This window comes from Archocentrus centrarchus, chromosome 3 (assembly GCF_007364275.1).
Source record: "Archocentrus centrarchus isolate MPI-CPG fArcCen1 chromosome 3, fArcCen1, whole genome shotgun sequence".
Taxonomy (NCBI): Eukaryota; Metazoa; Chordata; class Actinopteri; order Cichliformes; family Cichlidae; genus Archocentrus; species Archocentrus centrarchus.
The window spans coordinates 11853711-11880342 of NC_044348.1; the positions used below are offsets into that span (position 1 = coordinate 11853711).

The 26632-nt window shown below is 40.3% G+C and overlaps 3 protein-coding genes across 3 annotated transcripts; 2 read left to right on the top strand and 1 right to left on the bottom strand.

Annotated features, from left to right (window-relative positions):
* Window positions 1–307: 307 nt before the first annotated feature.
* Window positions 308–6633, top strand: mrpl16 (mitochondrial ribosomal protein L16). The gene is made up of 5 exons (XM_030723389.1): window positions 308–545; window positions 2252–2323; window positions 5322–5470; window positions 5833–6126; window positions 6281–6633. Exons 1-5 carry the CDS (start codon window positions 476–478, stop codon window positions 6470–6472), a joined length of 777 nt encoding a protein of 258 aa, XP_030579249.1. The 5' UTR covers window positions 308–475; the 3' UTR covers window positions 6473–6633.
* A 2544-nt stretch (window positions 6634–9177) lies between these two features.
* cenpq (centromere protein Q) lies at window positions 9178–19849 on the top strand. The gene is made up of 8 exons (XM_030726243.1): window positions 9178–9646; window positions 11549–11591; window positions 11701–11812; window positions 11967–12035; window positions 15347–15476; window positions 17094–17213; window positions 18733–18804; window positions 19477–19849. The coding sequence occupies exons 1-8, from the start codon at window positions 9560–9562 to the stop codon at window positions 19660–19662; spliced, it is 819 nt and encodes a 272-aa protein (XP_030582103.1). The 5' UTR covers window positions 9178–9559; the 3' UTR covers window positions 19663–19849.
* A 737-nt stretch (window positions 19850–20586) lies between these two features.
* LOC115778072 (C5a anaphylatoxin chemotactic receptor 1) lies at window positions 20587–23263 on the bottom strand. The gene is made up of 3 exons (XM_030726088.1): window positions 23214–23263; window positions 22251–22363; window positions 20587–21882 (listed from the first exon to the last, which is right to left on the bottom strand). The coding sequence occupies exons 2-3, from the start codon at window positions 22335–22337 to the stop codon at window positions 20947–20949; spliced, it is 1023 nt and encodes a 340-aa protein (XP_030581948.1). The 5' UTR covers window positions 22338–22363; window positions 23214–23263; the 3' UTR covers window positions 20587–20946.
* Window positions 23264–26632: the final 3369 nt, after the last annotated feature.

Consider the following 26632-nt stretch of genomic DNA (forward strand, 5'->3'; position numbering starts at 1 on the left):
TTCTCCCAAGATCTTCACTGAGTTCTTTGGAATTTTCTATTGGTCTGAGTATTGGCCAATCCAGTGAGTGGGCACAACTGTAGGATGAGATCTGGTTGACCTTTAAAGGTTATCTATTGATAACGTAAACTTTTGATTTCCTACACTAAACCTGTATTTGCATTAAACACTACAATGGATGTAACTTTTGCACCTTCGTATGATATGTTTGACATTTTACCAGTGTGACTCATTTTATCAAACGTTTCGCGAATAAGAGCCTTGTGTCTAATGTAGACTTTTATTGTGAAAAACACGTTCACGGGAAGTGTTTCTTTTTCTGGCGGAACTCCTGAAGTGACGCCGACATGGCAGCGACCTTGTGCACAGCGTGGTGTTTATAGCATTTTAATTATTCGGTCACCTAAAATGTTCGTATATGTACCACACGGAGTGACTGTTTGGTGTTTATAGGGTCCTTTTCAACGTTAGCATCATGCTCTCCCTCATAAAGGCTGCTGCCGGCGGATTGACCGGAATCTGTAAAGCCAACGGTCACGTACAAGGTAATACAAGTTAGCTAATATTAACCTCATCATGACGTTAACCTTCAGGTAAAGGTAGGAAGCAGGGGCTTTTTTACTGTCTTTAAAGCTGGGTTAGGGACATTCCCTACTAAGTAGACAAGATTACAGCCAAACGCGTCTCAAGCCCAACGTTACAGTTACTCTGAAAAAGAGCACTACAAGAGTCAGTCCTGTATGAGTAGTAAAGCTCATAGGGAAACGCAGTCTCGGTTATGGACTGCAGAGGCAACTCAGGAGAGACATTTTATCAAGGTGCAGAAGTGGATCAGTGAGCTGACTACATAGCAGGACAGTGGACTGTGAGTGCAGTGTGTCTTCAAGACATTTCCATTTGTTTTACAGTTTGCAGCGAGGTCCTTCGTTAAAACTGGACAGATTATTATTGCAGTAATTATTAAGCAGGTTTTTATTGTTAGCACTAGATTATTGGTATACCTGCTTCTCATTGCTATATAGAGAGGTTATGATGGTTATATATACATATTTATTATATTATTTATTTATAAGGTATAATGTGTTGTTTAGGCTACTGCCATTGCGTTGCGCTGTTATACTCTGTGTGCCATAAATTGCCCCTCGAGGATGAATAAAGTTTTTCTGAATCTGAAAAAAGTACTGAGCCATCTACACATTACACCTGCAGGAGTTGCTCGGCCATGGAAACCCATGCCGTGAAGCTCGGCGCACCGCGTTTCTGTGGTGCTGTTGTTGCCAGATGAGGTTTGGAGTTCCGCAGTTATTTAGTCAGCAGACCTTTGGCAACTTTTACGCAGTATGCGCTTAAGCGTTCGGCCACTCCGCTTTGGTCAGCCACATCCTGACTGAGTTGCTGTGGTTCTTAAGTGCTTCAATTTTGCAACAGAAATTTCGTTATCTGACTTGCTGCAATGGTGGCATCCTATTACAGTACAACGCTTGAAGTCAGTGAATGCTTTAGACTGACCTATTTTCACCAGTTCTTTCTAAAAGCAGATTGCTTGATTTTTATACACCTGTGGCAATGGGATTTAAAAACAAACAAAAAATGAATTCAAAGGTTAATACTTTTTAGTGCTAAAGAGACAGGAGTGTTATTTCCCAAGTCTGACTTGCATAGGACCGCTCCAAAGTCAGTGTCCTCCTCAGTCATGCTGGTTACTACTGTTAAGTAATTAATTAACTTAAGCTTGGGTACAATAGCCTATTGGTGATGGGATGGTGGTGTTTAACTTTTTCATGACCAAGCTGTATGACTGACATAATTTAACATACATTTGTGGAACTGTAACAGTAGAATTGAGCCAAGGGGGACACGGTGACCATTTTGGATGGGCCTGGACCCCCAGGATGATTTAAGTGATGAGAACGTTTTACTGTGCAAAGCAGTTCTATGAAGGAAATGCCCTGTTCATATTATACGACATGATGTCATAATTACATAATGTTAAACAACACACAGAACAAGGAACCTAAGTGGCAAGTGTACAAAGAGCAGCTGACTTACTGTCAAAGCTGGACACCAGTAAATACATGTTGTACATGGGACATGATGAAAAGTTCAGATGAGGATGAGCAAAGCACACACTTACGTCTAACATTTTCTCAATAATTACAGCAGCATGCATAATTAGGCAGATTAAGTTTTGTGTAAGAAAAATCACAAAATCTCTCTTGCCCTGATGTTTCACCTGCTCTGTACTCCACAGGTCCTTTGCACAGCTACTTGAAAGTCCTCACTGCAGGCCTGAAGACATATGAAATCCCTCCAGACTACAGTGGTAATCATTCATCTTCTTTTCAGTTATTTGTGGCAGGTTGGCCAATTTTTATTGTATATAGAATTCAGGCCTCTGTTCGATTCCTTCGATGCAGCTTTTAAGAGGAACCTCGTCTATTTCAGCCTGTGGGCCTTTACATGCTGTTTTCTCTGCAAAAGCATGGTGTTAAAACACTTGGAATATCATCATTGATTTAAAAATATAAATGTTTAATAGAGATTATGATCTCTATGAAGGTTGCCATTACTTTGCATGTGGAATACATTTGTAAAGAGGAGGGAAATTGCTTGCTGGATTAAAACTGCTGACCCAGCGGCTGTACTCTTGTGCTCTCAGGACTCTCATGATGCATTTGATGCAAGTTGAATAACAGAGCCCACAGATGCTCTCCCTCTACTCTGGAAAACGTCCCCCAACAAATTGTCACATTACAGAGGGATATAGAGACACTGCGTGCAGCTGTGCAGTGGCCAGCAGATGTGTATGAGTAGTCGTGGATCATGTGAAATGAAACTGACTGTATTCTGTATTATGCAGTGGATGCTGATCTCTGAAATTACTGTTCATGGTAAGACGTTTTATCATGAAACTATAGTTTGATCCATGTGTTTACCTCTAAATGCGCTCCGTCTCAGTTAGCACAGAAGTGCCACACAGACACGAACAGTTTTGCTCAGCGCTCGCCTCTGTTATCGTCTTTTTTTTAGATTTCCATCTCTAGTAATGTCCCATGTGTTTTTCTCTTCGGTTACTCTTTGGTTCAAATTGAAAAGGTGAAACCTGAAAACATGTTTGTCTCACTGTAGATTGGAAACGGTCACTACTAAAACTGCAGTGAGATGTAAAAAACACTGGTGGCCTGTAAGTGGGAAGACCTCTACAGTTTTCCTGTAATCTGACTTAAATTGCTGGTATAAATCTGCCTTTAGCAGGGCTGTACAGATCTTTATAGTCAGACTTTCTTCTAGCAATATTTTATGCGTCATGGCATAAAATATTGTTCACGCTTTCCACACGCCAATTCACACCTTTTGTTTCCATTGAGAAAAGGTCACTTCTGATCAACAACACTCATGGTGGAAATTGTACAGTTTTCACCATCGCAGTCTTTTTTGGCCCATTCCACACTAAGTGGTCCCAACTTTCCAATAATAAAGTTATTTCTTAGGGGCAAAGCAGATTCTTTTTTTTTGTTATCCGTGATACTCAAAGTTTAAAAAAAAAAAAGGTTTCACTTCCTCCTAATGCTGTGCAGTATCCACAGCTGCTGAAATGTACTACAATTTTCATGACAAACATCTTTAAAAAAATTAACACAACTCAGTGAAATTCAGTGAAACATCAGTTTATTTCATGAAAACCTATGCAATTCACAACTATTATGGTACCTCAATCCCAGATTTATAGAAATAACATTCCAGAGCCGAAATGACTCTGTGCACTTTGCAAACTGGATAAAAAATCTTTCATCCTCATGTGATACACAACACAAACATCCTTTTTCTCACCAAAGACCAGTGGAAACTCAGATTAATCACAATAAGCATTTAAAGCTGCAATAAGTGTACAAACAGTTTTATTGCCATTTATGTCCAAAGCCTGCAACTTTACAGAAATGACATAACTCAAAACATTGCAACATGCATAACGTTGCGTGCATCACAGCAAATGGTTAAGGATGAAAAATCTTTTAGAAAATGGAGCAAAAAGAATGGTCATATAATACCACATTTAATCAATTTTGATGCCAAATTCATAGAGGACATTCTCTGATCCTTCTGCACCATCAAGCAGGTCCACGTTTAATGTCAGTAGTTGTATATAACTTTGTTGTTTGCTAAATTTGCACACAAGTTTTTGAAAATTACAACTTATATTCGTATTTGTTATAAAAATTGTTGTTCGTTGAAACATGTTTGTGATTTTCAGAGTAAAAAAAAATTTCTACTCGAATTTCATGTTTTTTTAAATTTTTTTATATCTTTTATTAAAGTCATGTATACAGTATGTCAGAATAAAAAAAAAATAACTGTACAGTCACACATGTGAGGTTGTGCTAAAAATTGATACCAAACAAAGCAAAGTAAACAGTTTTTAAGTGAAGTTTTTAAAGGTAAAATCAAAAGTAGTCAAAAATGGCCAGTTATACTGTAGACCGCAGAGGGTTAATGTCACGTAGTTTCTCACAATGAAGCCATCGCAATTTGGCAATGTGGCCTGTGTGGTGTGAAGCCATTTTTCTGTGCCTTTGGAATCCGGTAAGAGGTGATTAGGAAACCATACCAAAGCTTTACTACATAATAAATAAAATAAATTCATAAATTGTTGTTCTTAATTCTTCCACATGAGTAGATCGAGTAAATTTCACTCCTTTTGCTATTTTTGTACCTTTCTCTGAAGTCATGTGAAAAGAAATCTGTTCAAAATCACTTAAAGTCATTTACAATTCAGTATCTTAAATTTAAAAAAAAAATGAAAACACATCAAATATTTAAAGAATTAATCAAACCTTTCTTCCTGAACTCCCCAGTGTGACATCAAACTTATTTTTTTTGGTGGCACACTTAAGGCTACATTTCATCTCTGAAAACTATAAAATTGGCAGCTAAACAGTTTTATCCCTTTTTACTGATATTAGTACTTCCTAAAGACTAAGTTTAACAAAAGTGGATTCACTAAAACACTTGATGGAATTTCATCTGAATGTGACACGCAACACAACTTCCCACTGTCCTAAAAATAAAGGGAGAAGTATACCAAAATAATGAAGGGATTAAAAATGATTAGTACTCAGATTCTTGGTTGAAGAACTTTCCACAAGAGAACTGTAGCAAATCAATTAGAGAAAACTGAGTCAAAGCTGTGACACGCGTTAACTTGGGATGGGCCTTTTGAATCCAGCACCCTCGGTCCTGGTGTTCAGTATCAGGTAAACATGTGACATGTGACGTTGTGTGTTAATGTTTGTGTTCCTTCGTGCTTGTTTTAACCTCTACAGATGTGGTGCTGCCGGAGAAGCCCAAACTGAAGTTTTTGAACAAGGTGCCAAACTTGAAAAAGGCCAAGAAAGAAGCGAAGAAGCTGCGGGACATCCAAGGCCCAGCTAAGTCAGCAAATACCTTTACCACAGGGCAGTACGGTATTGTGGTGAGTGCATATATTTTCTTTTAGAGATGTCTGACACCCTCTTATCACCTGTTAACTCTTCATCTAAATTGGTACATATTGTGCAGAATATGACTAAGTGCTAAGCAACATTTATAGTTCAAATAAAAGGTGAGTCACCCCTGGATGGCACCTTTTATTGTACTTAAGATATTTTTAAATCAAACAAAATATACTTGCTGGAGAAACTAACGGTATATGTGTTTATGGACTGAAATGGATTAAAAAAAATTCTGTAATCTGAACCATGGGGGGGGGCAGTTTTTGGCACTTACTGCCAAGTTTGGGGGATGGGGGGCATAGAGCATGGCGTTAACCGACCTTTTGCCCTTTCTGATATTCAGGCCATGGGAGGCGGCTACATCCACTGGGGCCATTTAGAGATGATGCGTCTAACCATCAATCGAAAGATGGATGCCCGAATCACGTTTGCAAAATGGCGCATCAACAGCCCTTACAAGCCCATCACACGTAAAGGTCTGGGTCAGCGCATGGGTGGGGGCAAAGGAGCCATCGACCACTATGTGACACCAGTTCGTTACGGACGTTTGATCTTGGAGGTGGGAGGAAAGGTGGAGCTGGGGGAGGTCGAGCACATCTTGACTGAAGTGGCAAAGAAGCTTCCTTTTCCTGCGAAGGTGAGATCACAGATAAAGTGTGCGCTGCCGGTAGCTGCTCAGAAAGAAAAGAGAGTCTGAATTGTTTTCAGTTAATATGATTTGATTTGGAATGATGGCACTTTTTTTACCCACTGCTTCTCTGTGTTACAGTATTCCTGTTTTTGTGTTTCAGGTAGTGAGCAGAGAGAGCCTAGCAGCTCTGCATAAGAAACAAGCCGACATGGAGCAGAACAACCAGAATCCCTGGACCTTTAAGCAGATAGTACAAGGTAACATGCTGGGCATCAGGAGAGTGCTCAGCCCCTTTGACCTGCGCAACCATGGACGCTTCACAGGCAAATTTCACTTTCCACACAGGGTGTGACACACCTGAGGGACTGGAATTAATAGTGTTATTGTATGAAGAAGATACTGGAATTCTGTACCGCTCCCAACTTTCAGCCATATCTGGAAATCTTCTGTCATGCTCTTTGGTTCGTGTTTGTTTTTGCAATCATGTTAGCAAATATAACATTTTGTTAAAGGTGTGTTTTTGTCCTTTTTGTGCTCATCATGGTCCCTCCATCCCTTCACAGTTTACAAGAATCTGTACTCTTAGAGTATTTGTCATTTTACTGGTGGCAATCTGTAAGCTGTGATGGCTGGATGAGCTTCCATTTCACTCTGGTTCAAGATCAGGTAGCTATTTAACTCTGATCATTTAGTTCTGTTTAATAGGAGGGAAATAAAGTGCAAAGGTGAAAAATCAACATAAAAATACATATTTGACTGTACAGATAAAACCACATTTTGTGCTTCTGTTGCTCCAGTATTCACACTCTTTTTAAAATGATGCATAATACGTGGAAATCTCCTTCTGGCCTCTCAGTGGCTAGCACTGAGCCCTCACAGTAAGAGTCCATTGGTCCCTTCTCTGGATTTTTTTCATTGTCCCACTGCTTCAGCTTCAGGAGCTCTGATTTCTCCCGCCTTCAAAAACACGCTAGGTTCATTCTCCCCTTGTTATACCCCTGAGAAAGGCACTTGCTTGCTCATTGATTACTTGCTATTACTTAGGACGATGGAGATAGTGATGATAAAAAAGACTGGAGGTGGAAGAGCTGAGGATGTTAAGGTTTTCATTGGGAGTGACCAGAATAGACAAGATTAGAAAGGAGTACATCAGAGGAATGGGTTGGGTTGAGCGGTTTGGAGAGACTTAGAAAGTCAAGACTGAGATGGTTTAGACATATGGAGATGAGGGATGGTGGATATATTGGACAAAGGATACTGAAGATGGAGCTGCCTGGCAAGAGGTGAAGAGGAAGACCTCAAAGGAGGTTCATAGATGTGGTGAAGGGAGCAGCCAGAAGAAGAGGTATGACTGGTCAAATACAGAGAACAAGTTTCCCTTTATGCATACTTATTTTTTTATAGGTAAAATAAAAAAAAAAAAAGTACAATTACAACTGTCATCTTGTCATTTGCGTTGCTGGCATTCTAAACATTTATTGCTGCCAAAAATGGTTCCATTTACATTGTATTCAGAAAGTACAGGAGCCTGCTGTTGTCAGAAATTAAAAAAAAAAAAACTAACGAAATTAATGCTAATGTTATAATAACGAGTGGTTCAAATTATAACACCCCCCCCCCCCCCAACCTGAATTCTCAGAATATATAAAGTCAAAATAAATTGCAGAGCAGACCAGCTCTGTCAGGTGGTCCTGCACATCTTCAACCTGAGCCTGAATCTGGAGAGGGTTCCTGAACTGTGGAAGACTTCCTGCATAGTTCCAGTGCCAAAGATCGCACATCCCAGGGAGTCCAACCACTACAGACCTGTGGCCCATGACTTCTCACCTGATGAAGACCATGGAGAGGCTCATCCTGCACCACATCCGCCCACTGGTGAGCTCAGCGCTGGACCCCCTGCAGTTTGCCTACCAGCCTGGCATCGGGGTGGACGATGCCGTCATCTACCTGCTGCACAGATCCCTCTCTCACCTAGAGCAGGCAGGGAACACTGTGAGGGTCATGTTCTTTGACTTCTCCAGTGCTTTCAACACCATCCAGCCTGCACTGTTGAGAGGGAAGATGGAGGGAGCCGGAGTGGACAGGCAGCTGACGGCATGGATCATCAACTACCTCACCAACAGACCACAGTATGTGAGGTTTCCAAAGAGTTAATTCAACTTGTAAAAAATCACTTGAGTTACAATGAATTGACAGAAGCACTACCTACACTTACACTAGGAGGAATTAAACTAACAGAAAGTGCAATAACAAACATATACGTCAGTGCTTTCATAGAAAGAACAGCGTCGTACCCAGGGGTAAGTTCTATTGGAGAGCTCAAATTGAGGACATAAACTGGAGAAAGGCCTGGCTCTTACCTCATAAATACTGTATTCCCAACAAAGCCAAAGAAGTACATTTTAAAATATTACACAACATATATCCAGTGAACTATGTTATTGCTAAATTTGCTGATGTTAATGACTCCTGTACTTTTTGTAAAAAACATTCAGAAACAACGTCACATTTATTTTTTAGCTGTGACATATCCAAGAAGTTTTGGAGTGACCTTGAATCTCATCTCTTCTGTTTGACCAAAGTTCTGTGTACACTCAGACTCAATGATATTATCTGCTATTATACTAACTCTGAAAATTGTATTTTTGAATATATGCTTAATTTCATTATTATATATGCAAAATTTTTTATTCACAAGCAAAAGTTTGCAAATTCGATACCCAACATCACTCATTTCCTTGCAGAACTTAAGTACGTGATTGAATCCCTCAAATTGATTAATAATAAAAAGAGCAATAAATTTATTTCTAATTACCAGGAATATTTTCCCGACTCCTCTGACTGAGAAAAGATTTGTATTATTGTAATGGACTCAATAGGAATTACATATTATTCTTGTTATGATGTGCTGCCCTTTAATGCAAACCTGTTTGTTTTGTATTTTCTGGTTCAATAAAGTTTAAAAAAAAAAAAAAAAAAAAAGAGCCTCACAGGCTTTGCTCAAAATTTGGGGGAGGTGTGAAAATTTTACGGAAGACAGTTATGTTTATTGATGTTCCAATGAGTTATTATTTTTAGTAATTACCGTTTTACTTATTACCGTGCATTTTTGCATCGAAGGTAACATTATTGTCAAAGAACAGCTGCCTGACAAGCGACTTCCTGGGTTAAACCTTTGAACCTTTTGCGCATGCGAACTGAGGCATTTGGTTTGAAAACAGCAGCGCGAAAAAACAGGACGCCTAGTTTTAGATTTTGAATACTGTGTTTAAACTGTGTATGACTTTGCTTATGCCTCAATTATTGCACTAAGAAAGCTCCTACTCCCTTTGCTTAAGAAGTTTTTGTTTAATTTACGTTTGCACACTCAGACGTCGTTACGTTGCTTTAGCCTTACATTTTTGTATATTTCGACTTTTATTTTTTTCCACGAGCGAACATGAAACCTGCACGAGGCTCTAACCGGGCCCCATCAAAAACACCTAACCGGAAAAACAAGGAAAAAGCAGAAGCGACAGCGAATCAGGTGAGTCAAAGTACACTCCAGAGCCCTACTCAAGGAAGCAGATTCAGCAAACTAAGTTGATCAACTCTGAGTTTCCTGTTCAAGAACAACTGATCAGAGTTCAATCAAATTCATCAATGGAGCTCCGATACCTGGATTCACCATGGTAACGGGTAAATAAAGAGCAGGGCCTCCATTTGAATCCAAATGAACACGTGTCAGTGCTAAATGTTGTCTTTATCTTAAAAACAGGAGGGAGGAAGGATCATTTTAATCAGCTTGATCCAATCTGTCATCATCAGAGACAGTTTGATATAAAATATATAATTTCTTTCATAATGTCTGCTGTCATCTTTTACCCAAGCTGAAACTTCACTAGATGAAGCTGAATCCAGATTTTACATTTGATTTTTAAAAATCAGCTTAACAGGGAAAAAGACAGAAAATGAAGATAAAAATCTGCAGAAACAGATCAGACACAGTTTGCTGACAGACCTGTGATATTAGTTAACCAAGTTAACTAATATCTGCCCTCAAGTAAGTTTTTTATTAAATAGCTGTTTTTGCTACAGTTCGTGACCATTTAAATTTTTGTTTATTGGATAAAAATCCTTAATGGGATTTACAGAAAAACTGCTTTAATGTTGCCAGTTTAATCATTTCTAATCTAATCTCAGCCTTCACTGTTAGAAGACGGCTCCCTGACAGCCACAACAGTTTTACTGAGTTACTGTTAATAGAGTTCATTAATATAACTCACTTAACTAAAAAAAAATACAGGGCAGCTTTTCAAGTCTTTAATGAATGTAAAGTTTTATTAATAAAGGCAAACATGTTACATGAAATGTCTCAGCTTCTATAGATTTTAAATATTTCAGTGCAGTTTTGGGAGGATGAGCCATTTTAAATAAAGAATGCAGATCGTGTCTGGAAAAATGAAGCCTTCATGAGCGGATCCAGATGAGATGAGCTGGGAAGTGACTGGAGCCTAAACTGGATGTGGGTTTTATCTGGTCTGAATTTGTGATCCTTATCCTGCAGTGCAAGTGGACTTGGACACATTTTGCTGACCTCTTATGGATCCCTTTGGGGGGATCCGGTTCTGGGTAGACCCACTGACTGAATGACTGAATGACTTGGGTGATTTTCAGTGGAAAATACGTTGAGATTCATACTTTGAATTTCAGACACTGTAACCTTCAAAACGTTGACAGCATTTAAGTCAGGCTCATCTTAATATTCACATCATCTCCAAGATCCAGACACTTTTCCATCAGTGACCTTTTACAACATGACAAATGACTGATCACTGATCAGTGTGTTCTGTGTCTAAAGCTTTATACAGATAAGTTTGATATAAATGGTGGTACTGCAGTAACATACAGTAAATGTTTCAGAGGAATTGACAGTCTGACAGCTGCATGACTGCGCACAGAGTCACAGATTTAGAAACTGAGACTATAGCTTTGATTCTGAGCGGATTATAAGCCAGTGACATAATCGCTTTCTCCATCCTTACAGCCTATTGACAAGTGAATGACTGTAAAAGCGATCATGTTAAGTACAAAAAATAACAAACTAATGTCTAACTGGGATTTCAGTGCTTGCAAAAACATAAACATTTGCAAATGAATGAGGAAAGGAACTGGAGTGTTAGACAGGTGGTTCAGGTGAAGCGAGGGGGAGGAGTCACAAAGAAATTTAGTTTGTTGAATTAAACCTGCCGGCAAGCAGGTTAGGTTCACTGAGTCTGCTACCATGGTAACTGAGTTGAAGGTAACTGTTTCTGGAACAGAAAACCTGAGTTTACATCATCTCAGGGTTAACAAACTAAACCTGCTTCCTCAACTAGGGGCCTTATGTTGTTGTTTGTTGTTGTCGTCTAAGCAGCTCAGGCTGACTTGTTTATCTCATTTACTTTAGGACCGTGGCAAGATCATCCATTCAAAACCAGCACAGAGGAAAGGTTAGGATGGCTCCTGTATCTCAGCTCTTACAAGAACAATGCAGCAAACTCTACATCCTGCCTTTCTTTTTGTATTTTCTTGTTCTGTTCTTGTATTTAATCCTGATAGCCGAAAGAGGATCATCTCCTGCCGCTAAGAGGACAAAAGTCCAGGACAACAGAGCGCTGATGTCCAGGTCCTCCGTCATTGCTCTGGAGAACATAATGGACTTATCAATACTGTGAGTTTCACATCAGAAGCAGAGTTCTCTTCTTTTTAACCATAACCTGATCTACTATATTTAAAGTTTGGTATGCGATTTTCCTGTTGACATTAAACTAGGAGTCCATACAATAATAGCCCGTAAATTTTTTTTTTTTTTCCTGTGTTCACAGAGCAACCCTTGCTTTAAAGCGGACAGAGAAAAAGGAAAGCCAGGAGCATCTGAACAAAATGAAAAGCATGTGAGTGTTAAGTCTGAAATTACATATAAATAAACTGCATATATTTGATATTTATTTAACTCTCAAGTAATACATGAAATGATCAGGATTAAAAAACCACACAAAAACACGTATGTAAGCTAGTCAAGGCTGGTTTTAGAAACATACAGCATCGACGTACTGAAGGCGTGCGATGCTTGTCAGAGTTTGACCCAGGCATTGAGCACATCAGGAGCCTTGCTGATGTTTTGTCAAGACCAGAATTGTGGCCAAAGGCGTGGCATGGCTCACACCCTGGAATTTAATTACATCCCACGTAATTGTGTTGATGATGTTCAGATCATGGCTTTGCTTTGGGCTTTGTTCCAGAAAGCAGGTTTAGTGAGAAGTCTGAGTTTGCTAACCCTTATTTGAGGGAAACTCATCTAAACTTTCTGTTCCTGAAAAGGGGTCAGCTGTCAGGGTGAGAGAGTATGTGAACCTAATCTCCTTACTGTCAGGTTTCCTTCAACAAACTCTCTGACTTCTCCTCTTCTGCTGCTCTTGAGCCAGGTGACTCACACTGGTTCAAGAGCAGCATTAATTTCCTCATTCATAATGCATTTATACCACATTTATGTCTGTAGCTATTTGCTTAAAGGGGATTTATACTTTTGTGTTAAATCTGTGTTACGGTATGTCGCAACCACTAGGGATGGGGGAAGAAAAATAGATGTAGCATAGTGTTGCCATATTTTGCATGCCAATATTGACACCAAATCTCAATATTTTATTAAATAAATGAAAATACTCTGAGAATACAAGAGAGTTCATCTCATGCATGAAATTATCATCCTGAGATGACGTTAGCTGGGCAAGATTACATTAAACCGGCTCAAATGAAAAACCATCCAATACTAAAAACACTGAGCTTGACAAAGCTGCCGCCTGATTCTTTCTTTCCCAACCTCTCTGCATCTATAAAAAAATAAATAAAAAATTGGTGGCTACCCGGTGATTGTATTGAATTTTGCGACTGACTGCAACTTGTGGTGACTAAATGGTTGTCCAGACCTTGAGGGTGTTGCATGCTCATGACCACTTTTGAGGCAATGTTTCTGCAAACAGTTGCAGCCTGACTCGGACCGACTGCAATCACTCTGAGAGAGATTGTCGAAGGTTTGCAAATAATTGCTGTCTATTTGTAAATGCAGGTGACTCGACTGGCTGCCAGCTGGGTGTACTCTGGTTATATTCCAGCAGAAGAGGAAGGCTGCTGAGCGTAAATGTTGTAGTTAAATGTGAATTTCTGTCTATGTAAACAGAAGCAGATATGGGATTTTTGCAGATTTATCACAGTTAATTGCTGTGTTATGAGAAACAGATTGACTGTAATTGACAACTTGACCCCATTCAGTCGCAGACTGATATCAGGTTTTAGTTTGACAGTAAAGTGAGATACCATTATCTTACAGGATAAATTTGGATATTGATATATCTTGCACTCTAACCTGACATGCACCTCTCTAGAAAAGTAACTACATGTTGCATCGACCAGCTATTGTGATTGGCCTGTTCATTACGGTCGATTCTACCTATGCATTTCCAGCTACTGTTGTGCTGCAGTTTTTGATTGGATCAGTGAGATAATAACAATCAGCACCTCAGTATAAGGAACAATAATCATAGCCTCAAGATAGTGACTCACAGATGTTGGCACATACCTGGAGGGAGATTGGCAAAACTATCAGAATGGACGTGAGGGAATGTATGAAGTGGAAAAGCTTGAGGGACAAATATGTTTGCCTACGAGAACAGAAAAACAAACACAAGACTGAACTTGGGTGTGTGTGGGGGTGGGGGGTGTTAAAACAGTTCCAGCTTTTGTTTTTAGAAAACACCGGGACACAACCACAAAGTGGTTAACACAAAGTGCCGTGCAGAAGCACGAATGCTAGCAATGGTGGCAGCCACTTGGGTTATGTCACAGGCTCTATAAAGACTCAACCCCGCAGAAGTCTGAATCGGTCATTAATATAGATGCATTTGCAACCTGCGCAGACATACTTGGGTGAAGTCTACAAACTGCATGTTGGTCAAATGCTGATTGGTTGAAAAGTAGGCTGAGCAGGATAAGTAGTGGCAGTGGAGTTCACCAAGAATGGTGACACACCCAAAAAACATAATGTAAAGCACATTCAGTGTTCACGGTGGACATGTTCCATAGTTTGTAACTTCAGCTTTTTGTACTTTGTAGCTTTGCTCAGCAGCTGGCTGAAGGATGTGCAGACCAGTTATTTGTGACACTGTCCTCTGGTGATAGTAAACAACTTTAACACAAACAATGTTCCGTAAAGCTGCCCGTAGGACCAATACACAACTGCGCTTAAACCACAAGGCAGCTGTCAGGTTCTCTGTCAGTCCTGTGCTCCAAAACAGTTGGTTTATGTTACTGCATCAATCGCTGTTTTATTAAAACCCGTCTGTGTGAAACTTTAGACTCAACACAGTGATCATTAATCAATGATTTGTTGTGTTGTAATTGGCCACATGGATGGAAAAATGTCTGTGACAGGGCGTATCTTGTTGAAGGTGATACAAATTTTTTGTGTTGAAATACTGCTTGTTCACACTTGGAAATACACACCTAAATACTGTCAGGCAACATTTTTGAATAGATCTCCAAAAAAAAAAAAGAGAAAGAGAGAAAATTTTGACATCTTTCCTTTTCCAAATGATCAAAACCAATTGAACCAATATCGCTCATCCATTAATAAACTAATCTGGAGGCAGATGATCCACTGTGTCTGTTTATGAACTTTGATCTGGAGTTGCTGTCACCTGCACTTTCTTCCTATCACGTTACAGCTGAATAATTACATTTTAATATCAAATAATGTTGATCAGAATTCAAAATAGGTAAATGATGACTGAGAGGACAATGCTGGATACAATGGCTACCCTCCTGTTTTTAAAATAAATACTGGCATGTATTTATATTCCTGGCGACTCAGAGCTTTAATTGATGATCACTTTTTTCCACAAATCAGCCATGTGCCGAACTCATTTGGACACACTCAGAGTTGATTAAACTAACTCTGATCAGCCTTCCTGGAGCCGGAAATTCTGAGTTTGCCATCTCAGAGATATTTGAATTTGCTTTCTGGAGCGGGGGCCCTGCTCTGTGTGGGGGTGCATCACAATGATAAGATCTGAGAGAAAGCTGATGAACCAGCATCAAACTATGACCCAGTTCTAAGTGTTATATTAATTCAGACATTATTATTTCTGATTGAATAAAAAAAATAGTGTGTTATTTCTTTTTCCTGATATATTTTCTGATCTATTTTTAGATTCCTAGCTCAGTGTGCGCAACTCAAAGTTCCAGTTCAGAAACAAAAAGATTTGGAGTGTTCATTTCAGCATCACCAGGAGGAGACTAAGAAGTCAGTGGTTGGCAAGAAGAATCTGAGCATCCTGGAAGTGAGAAACAGAGAAAATCATTGAAATATTTTTTGTTTTTGTTTTTTAACCTTGCTGTTAGCCCTGAATCATTATGTTAAACTGTCTCGGTGGAAAATTTATGTGGTCATGAAGTTCATATATCTGCAAAACATACTGATATAAAGATTTCTGCAATTGTTCACACTGCCTACCTTATGGGTAGACGTTTGGTTGGCAAGCTTTGTGGTTTTTGACACCACTGAGATAAACAGTTTCATTTTGTTGGCTGGGGTTTCTCTAGGCTGAACTCGCACCTTCTCAGCTCTCTGTATGTGAGAACAGAGAAATTTAAATGTCTAACCTGTGAATTATGTCAAGGAAGTCACTGATGCGGTTGGGTCAGTTTTAAACAATGATTCATTTGTATTTAGAATAGAAGAGAATGCCTTTATTGTCATTATACAGGATCTACAATGAGATTGGAGGGCCGCTCCTGTTCAGTGCCATGCAATAGAAAGTCAAACTCTCTAAAATAAAAATAAAAATATAATAATCTAATAATATCCCAGCTGATATAGGGCGAGAGGTTGCCAGCCTGTTGCATCCACACTCATATTCACACCTATGGGCAATTTAGAGTTTCTAAAAACCTAACCCCAGTAAGTGCATGTCTTTGGACTGTGGGAGGAAACCAGAGTACCCGGAGGAAACCCACACTGACACGGGGAGAACATGCAAACTCCACAGAGAGAGAGAGAGGGGCCTGGGCCAAGGTGGAATCGAACCCAGGCCTTCCAGATGTTATTCTCACTGTGAGGAAACAGTGCTAACCACTGTGCCACCGTGCTGCCCTAAAAATATATATGTGAATATTGCACTTGGCGAATGAATATTGGATATTACACAATATAGGAGTGATATAGATATTGTAGATACTGATATTTTTGCCTCAGTAAACCACCACAGTGGGTTTCAGTCGGCTGTTTTTGCAGTATGTTTTGCATCATTATCCATTTGCGCTGTGGAGCACCATACTATCAGTTTTTAAGCAGAATATAGCCCTGTGCACTTCAGAATTCATCCTGCTACTTCTGTTGGCACATCATCAATAAACACCAGTGTCCTGGTTCCACTGACAGCCATTCTGGTTCAAGTTAATCTAGATTTTTTTTTTTCTTTTAGATGTTTTCTGGCAAACTCTAATCTGGCCTTTTTGCTGACTGTAACCAGTAGTTTGCACCTTGTTGTAAACATTTTCTATTTTCATCCATGAAGAAGCCTCTTGACTGTAGACTATGACAATGATACTCCTGCCTCCTTGAGTCTTCTTGGCTTGATGTTAGATGTTGCGAAGTTGTTTTTCTTGACCATTAGCCCTGCAACAGGCTGGTGACCTTTGCAGGGTTTACCCCACCTCTCGCCCTATGACAGCTGGGATAGGGAACAGACCTGCCCTGGCCATGAAACAGCCTGTAAGTTACGTTAACTGTTTGATTTACAATCCACAATGGAAAAATTGTCCAAAATCATATAGACCTAACTATATAATGGCCACATTTCAAACATTACATACATTTTTACTATGCTCTAGCTGTTTATAAAAGAAACATAGGAAAGATGCCAGTTTATTTGAAGTCTTTGTGCTTCGGTTTCTAGGAAGACCTGAGAGCTGTGGTTCGTGGTCTCGAGAAGATGGAGGAGGAAACGGAGTCTTTGCAGCACTCATGCAGTCAGCTGAGGGACCAGGTGGAGGAGGAAGAGGAGAAAGCTAAAGAGGTGCAAATCATTAACACAAGCATTTATGCTTATTTGTCTGTATAGCAACAGTCCCTCTTTAATTCAGACATGTGAAGTTTACCTCTCTCTTTGTGCATATCTGAAAGATACACGTTAAGAAAACAATGTTACTATCACATGGGCGGGGGGGGGCATCACACTTTTCATGGCTGAGCAGTTGTCACCCATAACCACAAAACCCCACACTTAAACACTGAGGATTCGCAGTAGATATGATGTCAGTATTCTTGCATCTGTGTCATGTTTTGTACTAGCTGATGCAGAAAATTTCACCTCATTGGGAGAGACCTGGGAGGCCATGGTTAACGCCTTCGGTCCTTTGTTATTTTCTTTGAGCCGTGAGAATCAGCTGTCACGGAGAGTAACTGATGTGAATCCTCCGTTCCACCACATCCCGAAGGTGCTCTATTGGATTGAGATCTGGTAACTGTGGAGGCCATTTGAGTACAGTGAGCTCATTCTCATGTTCAAGAAACCAGTTTGAGGTGATCTGAGCTTTGTGACATGGTGTGTTATCCTTCTGGAAGCAGCCTTCAGAAGATGGGTACACTGTGGTCATAAAGGGACATGTTCAGCAACAAGACTCAGGTAGACTACAGCTCAGCTAAGGGGGCCAAAGTGTGTCAAAAAAATATCCCCAGCACCATTACACCACCAGCAGCAGCCTGAACCACTGATACAAGGCAGGATGGATCCATGCCTTCATGTTATCTACTCCAAATTCATGTTTTAGCAGAAATTGACTCATCAGACCAGGCAATGTTTTTCCAGTCTTCTGTTGTCCAATATTGGTGAGCCTGTGTGAACTATAGCTTCAATTTCCTGTTCTTAGCTGACAAGAGTGGCACCCGCTGTTGTCTTCTACTGCTGTAGCCCATCTGCTTCAAGGCACGATGTGCTGTGTGTTCAGAGGTGTTCTTCTGCATACCCTGGTTGTAACGAGTCTAACCTCATTATTATTTCAAGCAGTCTGACATTAACAAGGCGTTTTCACCCAGTGAACTGCTACTCACCTAGAGACCGTAGAGATGGTTGTGCAGGGAAAATCCGAGTAGATTAGCAGTTTCTGAAATACTAAGACAAGCCCGTTTGGTGCAAGCCACCATGCTACACTCACTTAAATTGCTTAAAGTGCCTGATGTATAAATATATTTTACTGTGTTGGATGACAAGTGTTGCTTAAGTAAAGGGGCCATTTAATAGTAGATACCACAATTGACATGACCTAGATATTGTTGTGGTGAACTGCAGTTTCAACACCAGAATGAGGCTATTTGACAAGTGAGTCTAGACATTTGTTGCCAATTCAACGTAACAGCTTGATGTCTGGCTGAAATTCGGCTGTTTTGCGGATTCTGACATAACCTGTTCTTGAGAAAACAGCTGAGGAGCATGCACGATATATATTGGGTATCACATCAAATATTACAGCAAAACCATATCAAATCAGAGACTACAACTGTTAGATTGAGTTATTAACCCCCCCCCCTCTTTACAGATTTTACAAATGACTGAACAAGCCATTCTGAAACTTCCTCATCTTCCTTCTCAGAAAGGTGAAACTTTAGAGGTAAGCAACAGTCGCACAGCCCACATTTTGACACTATCTTGCATAATGTCAGTCTTCACCATTACAGGTAGTCATTTTGTTCCTTTTCATGAATAACATGTCTAAACAGCTGAGTGGGCACTTCCTCTAATATGTAACAGGAAAGCCTAAACATGTTCTCTGGTGGTGCAACTTCTGTGTAAAAGGATGAAATTTGTGTTACGAAATGCACGTAGCATGATAGGCAGAGATTGTGACATTTGGGTTCTGTTTTATCTTGGTTGATCTACTCAGCTGTAGAATACACTTTTGTTTTTGTTCTAGCTTTCACGATAATTTTACACAAGACTCATATCACTCATATTAATACTTCTACCTGGAATTAACTTTAAGATCAACTAAATGTCAAGGAATGAGTGTAGATGAGTGTAATGCCATTTTAGGTGACTTGGACATATTTAACCTGCAAATGTCACACATGAACATTACTGCATCTTTTTGGCACAATATGACTGCAACAGTCACATTTTCTGAGGTCCTAAGCTGCCTTAGCTTTGAAATTTATAATGTGCCTCTTATGCTGTGTTAATGTCTGCTGATTGAACTGCTGCCCTTATTCCCTAGAATAATCATTTAAAAAAGGAAAAGAAACCCCTCCACATTTAAAATCTTCACTTTTTTGTTTTTTCTCAGTCTCGGTTGAAAAAGATTATACCAGACAGTGACTCTGAGGCTCGGAAACTGGGCCAAATCCTGCAGAAATCAGAGGCCACGGAGGATGCCCGGGTGCTGCTTCTACAGGCGCACGATCATGCTGAACAGCTCTTCCACCCCGGCTACGTAGTGAACAGAAGTGCACTTAGTTTAGAGGAAATGTAGCATTAATTTTGGAAGAGGAGGTTTAGAGATTTGCTGCATTGGACAACATTTCTTGGTGTTAATACTACTAACTTCCGTGTTTGTGGTTGTCTTTCTGCTTACCGCGCAGTCTACTGGTATTGAGTTTGCATCATATTGCTGTTTTCTGTTACTGTTTTACAGTTTCATATTATGTGTTCTAATATGGATGCTTTTGCCCCCCCCCCCCCCCCCAAAAAAAAAAACCTCCAATATTCAACTTCTGTGACATGTTTAGGCTAAACAGCAAAAAAAAAAAAATAAATTCTGCAATTAAACATTAATTGGTTGTTCATAATTAAAATTCTGACTCCTGCACCCGAAACAGTTTTTACAGTGAAAGATTTGGTGCGCTAGGAATAAAAACAAGTCCAAATCTTGCTGCTGCTTGCTGCTCGTTGTTTTTGCAAGCTTCATCACACAGTCAGAGACGTTTAGGTGCAGCTTCTGCTGCTGGAATGTGTTGTAATCTGGAAATCTTTTGCATGGATTCAACATATGTGAACAATCAGTTCTGTATTGGAAACAATGGCATTCTTAGAAGGCGCATGCAAGATGTGTTTTTGAAGAAATGCATGTAAAAAAAATTTGCCCTGGAGCCAGGAAATTGGCATTTAATTGATGCAAACGCCTTTTTTTTAATGCAGGTAGCACAAACAAATGAACAAGATGTTTCATGAAATCTTTTTTTTTTTTTTTTAACCTATGAATAATGACCCTGCAATCAACAAGCCCAGACAGGAGTTCTTTTTATGAGCTGGCAGCAGAAACCAAACCAGAATCACCTTTTCATGAGCCAAATGTGCTTCTTTTTTTTTTTTTTTTTTTTTTTTTTTGCAGCTTTGGCTCTTCTTGCAAATCACAGTATTGTCTTTAAATCAAACTTTTCGCACCAGTGTACAACCATTCAAATTCTCAAAATCTTTAATAGCCTGAGAAATAACAAAAAAATATGTGCATTCACAACAAGTCATTAACAGTCAAGCTCCTTGAAATGCACAGACCAGTTAGGATCACATCTCTGCATGTAGAAAGTGTCATATTAAAGCAAAGCAGTACTTACAGTATTAGCTGTGGCTTTCAGACCCTTTGAAATACATTCATTTATAGTAGCCCAAACCTTTCCACTTCTGTATTTTATTTACACAACTCACATTTTAAAGGGGGTGAGTAATTTGCACAAATGGAGAAATACAAATTCAAGATTAATGCTTAAGAAGTACTGAATTAAAATGCAAAAGCATTACAACATCACTGGCCTCTCTGTTACATCTGCGAGTTCTTCAGTGACTTCCGTCGTATAGAGTCTGTGGAGTCGTCGTTGAAAAGTCGGTCAATAGTGGAGACCACTGAAGCTTTGATGGCACGGCCTAAGCCTCTGGCAGCAAACACGTAGAGCACAGGGTTCAGAGCACTTTTGATGTACACCAGGTACAGAGATATGTATTTGCTATTGCTTGCTGCATAATATCGTGCAGAGTTTGGGTCGGCCAAAGCCTGTATAAATCGACAGACAAAATAGGGCACCCAGCAGGTGAGGAAGAGGAGCATGGTGAAAAAGAGCACGTGGTACAGCCTCATCATCTTGCGGGCAAGTGAAGGACTGGAGGAAGTGGGTGTTGGAGGTCCTGCATTCTTAATAGTGAGAAAAACAGCCAGGTTGCTTCCCAGGAACCCCAGCATGGGCAACATGAAACCTACTATAGTTTCTGTTAGGAACAACCCCTTGTTGAACTCTCCACTCTCCTTGCACTGTAATGTCCCATTGTACTCCTGGAGGATGGCGAAGTAGAGGTAGGGGGCAGACAGGATGGTAGCAATCAGCCATATGAGGCCACAGGCCAAAGGGACAGCCCAGGCAGGTCGTCGCAGTCGAGCCCACACTGGCCTCAGCAGGCACAAGCATCGCTCCAGAGCCACAGCACAGAGCAGGAAAGCAGCGGCATACAATCCGAGGACCCGCAGGAACATGACCAGGCGGCAGAAAGTATCCCCGAATGGCCACCTGTTGTTGTGAACGAGGTAGCCTAACATGAGTGGGGTCCGCAGGATCAGCACCAGATCAGCCAGGGCCAGGTTCAGGACATAGACACGGAAACTGCTGGCAGCACGCGTCTCCTCATTACTGCCTCTGCGCACCAGGTGACGACGACTCCGAAATCCGAGTGCCCAAACCACTAGCGCATTCAGAGGGACGCCCACCTTCAGGTACCAAGAAAACCAGGTTGCATTTAGAATCAGGAAATTTAAAGCAATTTGACCTTTGTAGGAAATGACTCATTTGCTGTCATGCCAATAGTCTGTAAAACAAATATGAAGCTGGTCTCAGTGTGTTTTGGTGGCTTTTTTTTAAATATCTGAATTATCATCATCCTTTACATTAAGCTGACTCTGCCTGTACATGAAGTATTCACGGCACAGATACTTAAGTGGAATTGATACTGAAAATGAATTTTACATTTGATAAATTTCATGAACTGAAAGTCAACTGGTGCCATAAACAGGGTGGCCTTTGTGGCCCATAAAATCCATTATTTATGGCTTAGGCTGACCAAAAGAAGATTCCTCACCAGGAAGATGAGCACAGTAACTGTGATTTGGATTCCCCTTGAAGCTTCTGCCTGCCAGGTGCTCTGCGTTCCATTCATGGTAGCCATCAGGGAGATGCAAAACCGGAGATGAGCTGAAACAAAGTAGACATCAGCTTCCTGTAAAATACTGTGGCTGTTCTTCAGTGATCAGTTTAATCACTGAAGGAGAAGAAAAATGTACAACTTGCAGAGTTACGTTTGCACATGAATTTCAATGACAAGCTGATGTCCACACCATACACCAAAATGACACCACAGACTTCCCTCTGTGTATAGTTTCTTAGACCTATGTGCCTCGCTTAGAAATAGGAACTGAACCTTTAAAGTTCAATTAATGCAACAAAGTGAGTGCAACACTCGAGTCTGAGCAACCTGGATTTTATCACTTGGGGAACATTTTCTGAACTGATGACTAATAATAACCTCTACACTCTTTCCTCTCTACTTTCTGGTGGTTTACCATGAAAACACCAGCCTTTTTCTTAACTAGCTTTTATGCTGCTTTTGTTTCCATGACATGATTAATAAAAACATGAACACACTGCACACATGTCAGGTGTAACAGCAATGATTAACAAGAAAGGAATCTGTTGCACGTACATTCAGGCAACCCCGGGGTCTGTTATTCCGCAGCCGCATTCAGACATTCCTGTCTCAGTGAACATACCTGCCTTGATCCGCCCAGCAAAGGTGAACTACTTTATTAAACCATGAAGGAAAATTGTGCCTCTCCATCCAAAGCATTAAAAGCAGTGAGCAGCCACTGTGCTGCAACTGGGACCAAGTCAAGCTCCAATTTTCTGCCTTGATCAGCACTAATCTGTGCCAAAGTTATCAGTAGTTGCGAAGTAGTAAAAGCTCCAGCAACCACTACTGTAATCAGTGTTAAAAAGCTAAAAGCTGCTTCAAATGAAAATATTAATAAAAGACTTCTTGTCTTACCTCCTTCACTTGAGATGTGGGTGGAAGAACTGGAGCAGCATATCAATAAAAAGGGAGTGTACTCTCTGTTATAGCAATCTCTATCTCTCTCCCTCTCTAGCTCTCTTTCCTGTCTGTGATTGCAAAACACACACACACACTCCTTCCTAAAAGCATATTTACAGCACATCACAGTCAGTCATATCTTTTCTTTCAGCAACAAAAAGCCATTTCCAGTGAGTGCTACCAGCTTTATTAGCTGTTTTTAAACAAGTAATCATTAACCTCAGAGGCATAAAAAGTAAGACTGCCATTACTTCCTTTAAAAGTCTAAAAAGCACTAAAACCTTTGTTTTCTTTGATTTCATGTTTTCTTTACAGCAGGGTAGTTCATTTAGTGATCCAAATACCAAATTGCATTTTTTTTTTTTTTTTATCTTTTGTTGGGCACACTTTTTTTTTTCCCTTCAGCGAAAGTGACAGGAAATGAAGTGAGAGAAAATGTCCCCTAGTTGTTCTTGAGCTGGCGATATTGTGTTCACCTATTCAGCATCCTAGATTTGTTTTTGCTGTATTTCCTCTTCGATTATTTGCTTTTCATTTATTTCTGCCACGGTGTTTTGAATTTTAGTGTGTGGAGTGTATTGTAAGAAAATTAGGGTAATAAACTGTGGCTTGTAACACCGGAAAAAAATACTTTCAGTTGTGTAGATCAATCTACTGATTCTTTTTATTTATTTTTTTTAAAAAGGTCTGCCACAAGCTTCCTTAATCTCAAGAAGTTGAATTTGAGCTGACACAATCTGTCGTTAGCGAAACGCTATTGAAAATTCATTTAAGCTTTATTGTTTTCAGTGGAAAGTGTCCCTATGTACAGTTCAGTTTGTGTGTAGATCAGTTAGTTTACACAGAACTCTGGTTTGATACTTCGGCTAGTCGGGTGACGAAGATGCTCCTCGCAGCAAAACACTCGTGATAATTGAAAGTGATATCTTAAAAACAGCTTTCTGCTTTCGTGAGACACTCCAGGTCACGCCTATGTGTGCTGTTTGAAGTGTGCTTTCAGAGACTGTGACTCACTTATTAGAGCCTCCCTAACATCCACAGGTGTATAAACCAAACACCCAGGCATGCAGCCTGCTTCTACAAGCATTTGTGAAAGAATGGGTCGCTCTCAGGAGCTCAGTGAAGTCCAGCGTGGTGAAGAAATTTAAAAAAATATGTGTGCTGCTTGAGCCTTTTAGGTTTCTGCGTGTTCGTTTATCGAACAGGAATGACACAAACAACAGAATAAGGAGTCCAATTATTAAATTTAATAAAACCATCTCAAACAGTTTTACAGAGTACTTTGGTTCAGAATTGTCGGAGCTGCCTAATGTCAGTCGGTGCAGTCTGACACCGCTCTCTATCTTAGTTCAACTTTTACACACACAACTTTTATTTCTCTACTATGCAGTCTTATTTCTGTCTGCTGTGCAGTGTTATTTCAGCACCTTCACCTTGTTGTGAAGATTAATGCTGCGATATGCTGTTTGATGCTATATTTCTATTTAAATTGTTATATATATGGTATGTCTAGTGTGCAGCTTATTTACACTCCTTCCTTCAGTGGTAACAAGCAACAAGTAAAGTCGTGAAATTTCCTCACTACTAAATATTTGACGGTCAGCTGTTAGTGGTATTATGATAAAGTGAGAACAACAGAAACTCAGCTATGAAGTGGTAGGTTACTTAAAATGACAGGGCGTGGTCAGCGCATGCTGAAGCACATAGTGTGCAAAGGTTGCCAGCTTTCTGCAGAGTCAATCGCTACAGACCTCCAAACTTCATGTGGCCTTCAGATAAGCTCAAGCACAGTGCATAGAGAGCTTCATGGAATGGGTTTCCACGGCTGAGCAGCTGCATCCAAGCCTTACATCACCAAGTGCAATGCAAAGTGTCGGATTCAGTGGTGGAAAGACGTGTTCTCTGTAGTGACAAATCGCTTCTCCGTCTGGCAATCCAATGGAGGAGCCTGGGTTCGGTGGCTGCCAGGAGAACGGTACTTGTCTGACTGCATTGTGCCAAGTGTAAAGTTTCGGTGGAGGGGGGATTATGGTGTGGGGTTGTCTTTCAGGAGTTGGGCTCAGCCCCTTAGTTCCAGTGAAAGGAACTCTTAATGCTTCAGCATACAAGACATTTTGGACAATTTCATGCTCCCAACTTTGTGGGAACGGTTTGGGGATGGCCCCTTCCTGTTCCAACATGACCAGTGCACAAAGTAAGGACCATAAAGACATGGATGAGTGAGTTCGGTGTGGAAGAACTTGACTGGCCTGCACAGAGTCCTGACCTCAACCTGACAGAACACCTTTGGGATGAATTAGAGTGAAGACTGCGAGCCATCCAGCATCAGTGTCTGACCTCACAAATGTGCTTCTGGAAGAATGGTCAAAAATTCCCATAAACACACTCCTGAACCTTGTGGAAAGCCTCCCCAGAAGAGTTGAAGCTGTTGTAGCTGCAAAGGGTGGGCCGACATTATATGGATTAAGAATGGGATGTCACTCAAGTTCATACGTGTGTGAAGGGAGATGACTGAATACTTTTGGCAGTAAAGTGTAGCCTCTGGTTGTGAAAAGTGAACTGCACATTAAACATGCAGTCTTTGTAATCAGCTGGCAGGGAGCATTGCAAAAAGAAGTCACATGGTATAGAAGTCAATGGGAAAGAGACCATTCTGCTCATTTGGTCTTAAAATAGCCACTTTCAGTTGCTCTCTTGTTCACAATGATTTGCCACAGTGGATAGCTCTGCATGTTTGATTTGGCAGATTTTTACACTGGATGCTCTTCCTCATGCAACCCCCCCAAGGGATCTGTGGCTGGGTTGATTATAAAATCTCATTAAAGACTTTCTGCTTGCTAGTGTCATCTCTCTTTGAGTTTAATGTGATGTTAATTTAATGTAAATTGTGCTTCATTTAGAGTAAAATAAAAGATAATTCAGGATATGCTTTAGACTGTGGCTACTTTCTGACTGATAATTTGCTGTTGTGTGAGTGTGCAGATCAATCCTTCGCTCGTGACATCTAGTTTCAAAACACTGACATTCGTGACAGCCAAATTCTCAGCTTCTTGAAACTGAGACCAGCTATGTTGTATGGTTTGGAGATTGTGGCACTGATAAAAAAAAAAAATATGAGTTGGTACTGGAGGGGGCAGAGTTGAAGATGCTAAAATGGTTTAGACATGTGCAGAGGAGGGATAGTGGATATATTGGACAAAGAATGTTGAATATGGGGCTGCCAGGCAGGAGGAAAAGAGGAAGACCACAAAGAAGATTTGCGGATATAGTGAAGGAGGACATGCAGAGGGTTGGTATGACAGAGGAGGTCAGGATGAGAGGCAGATGATATGCTGTGGTGAACTCTAAAGGGACCAGCTGAAAGATGAAGAAGA

What these genes read in the sequence shown, in the direction of transcription:
- cenpq (XM_030726243.1), top strand. Translation starts at nt 9,560, where the DNA reads ATGAAACCTGCACGAGGCTCTAACCGGGCCCCATCAAAAACACCTAAC. An exon ending in AAAACCAGCACAGAGGAAAG is followed by an intron (nt 11,592 to 11,700) that starts GTTAGGATGGCT and finishes TAATCCTGATAG; the next exon opens with CCGAAAGAGGATCATCTCCT. An exon ending in CTGAACAAAATGAAAAGCAT is followed by an intron (nt 12,036 to 15,346) that starts GTGAGTGTTAAG and finishes ATCTATTTTTAG; the next exon opens with ATTCCTAGCTCAGTGTGCGC.
- mrpl16 (XM_030723389.1), top strand. Translation starts at nt 476, where the DNA reads ATGCTCTCCCTCATAAAGGCTGCTGCCGGCGGATTGACCGGAATCTGT. An exon ending in AATCCCTCCAGACTACAGTG is followed by an intron (nt 2,324 to 5,321) that starts GTAATCATTCAT and finishes TAACCTCTACAG; the next exon opens with ATGTGGTGCTGCCGGAGAAG. An exon ending in CAGGGCAGTACGGTATTGTG is followed by an intron (nt 5,471 to 5,832) that starts GTGAGTGCATAT and finishes TCTGATATTCAG; the next exon opens with GCCATGGGAGGCGGCTACAT.
- LOC115778072 (XM_030726088.1), bottom strand. Translation starts at nt 22,337, where the DNA reads ATGGCTACCATGAATGGAACGCAGAGCACCTGGCAGGCAGAAGCTTCA. An exon ending in TTACTGTGCTCATCTTCCTG is followed by an intron (nt 21,883 to 22,250) that starts GTGAGGAATCTT and finishes TGGTACCTGAAG; the next exon opens with GTGGGCGTCCCTCTGAATGC.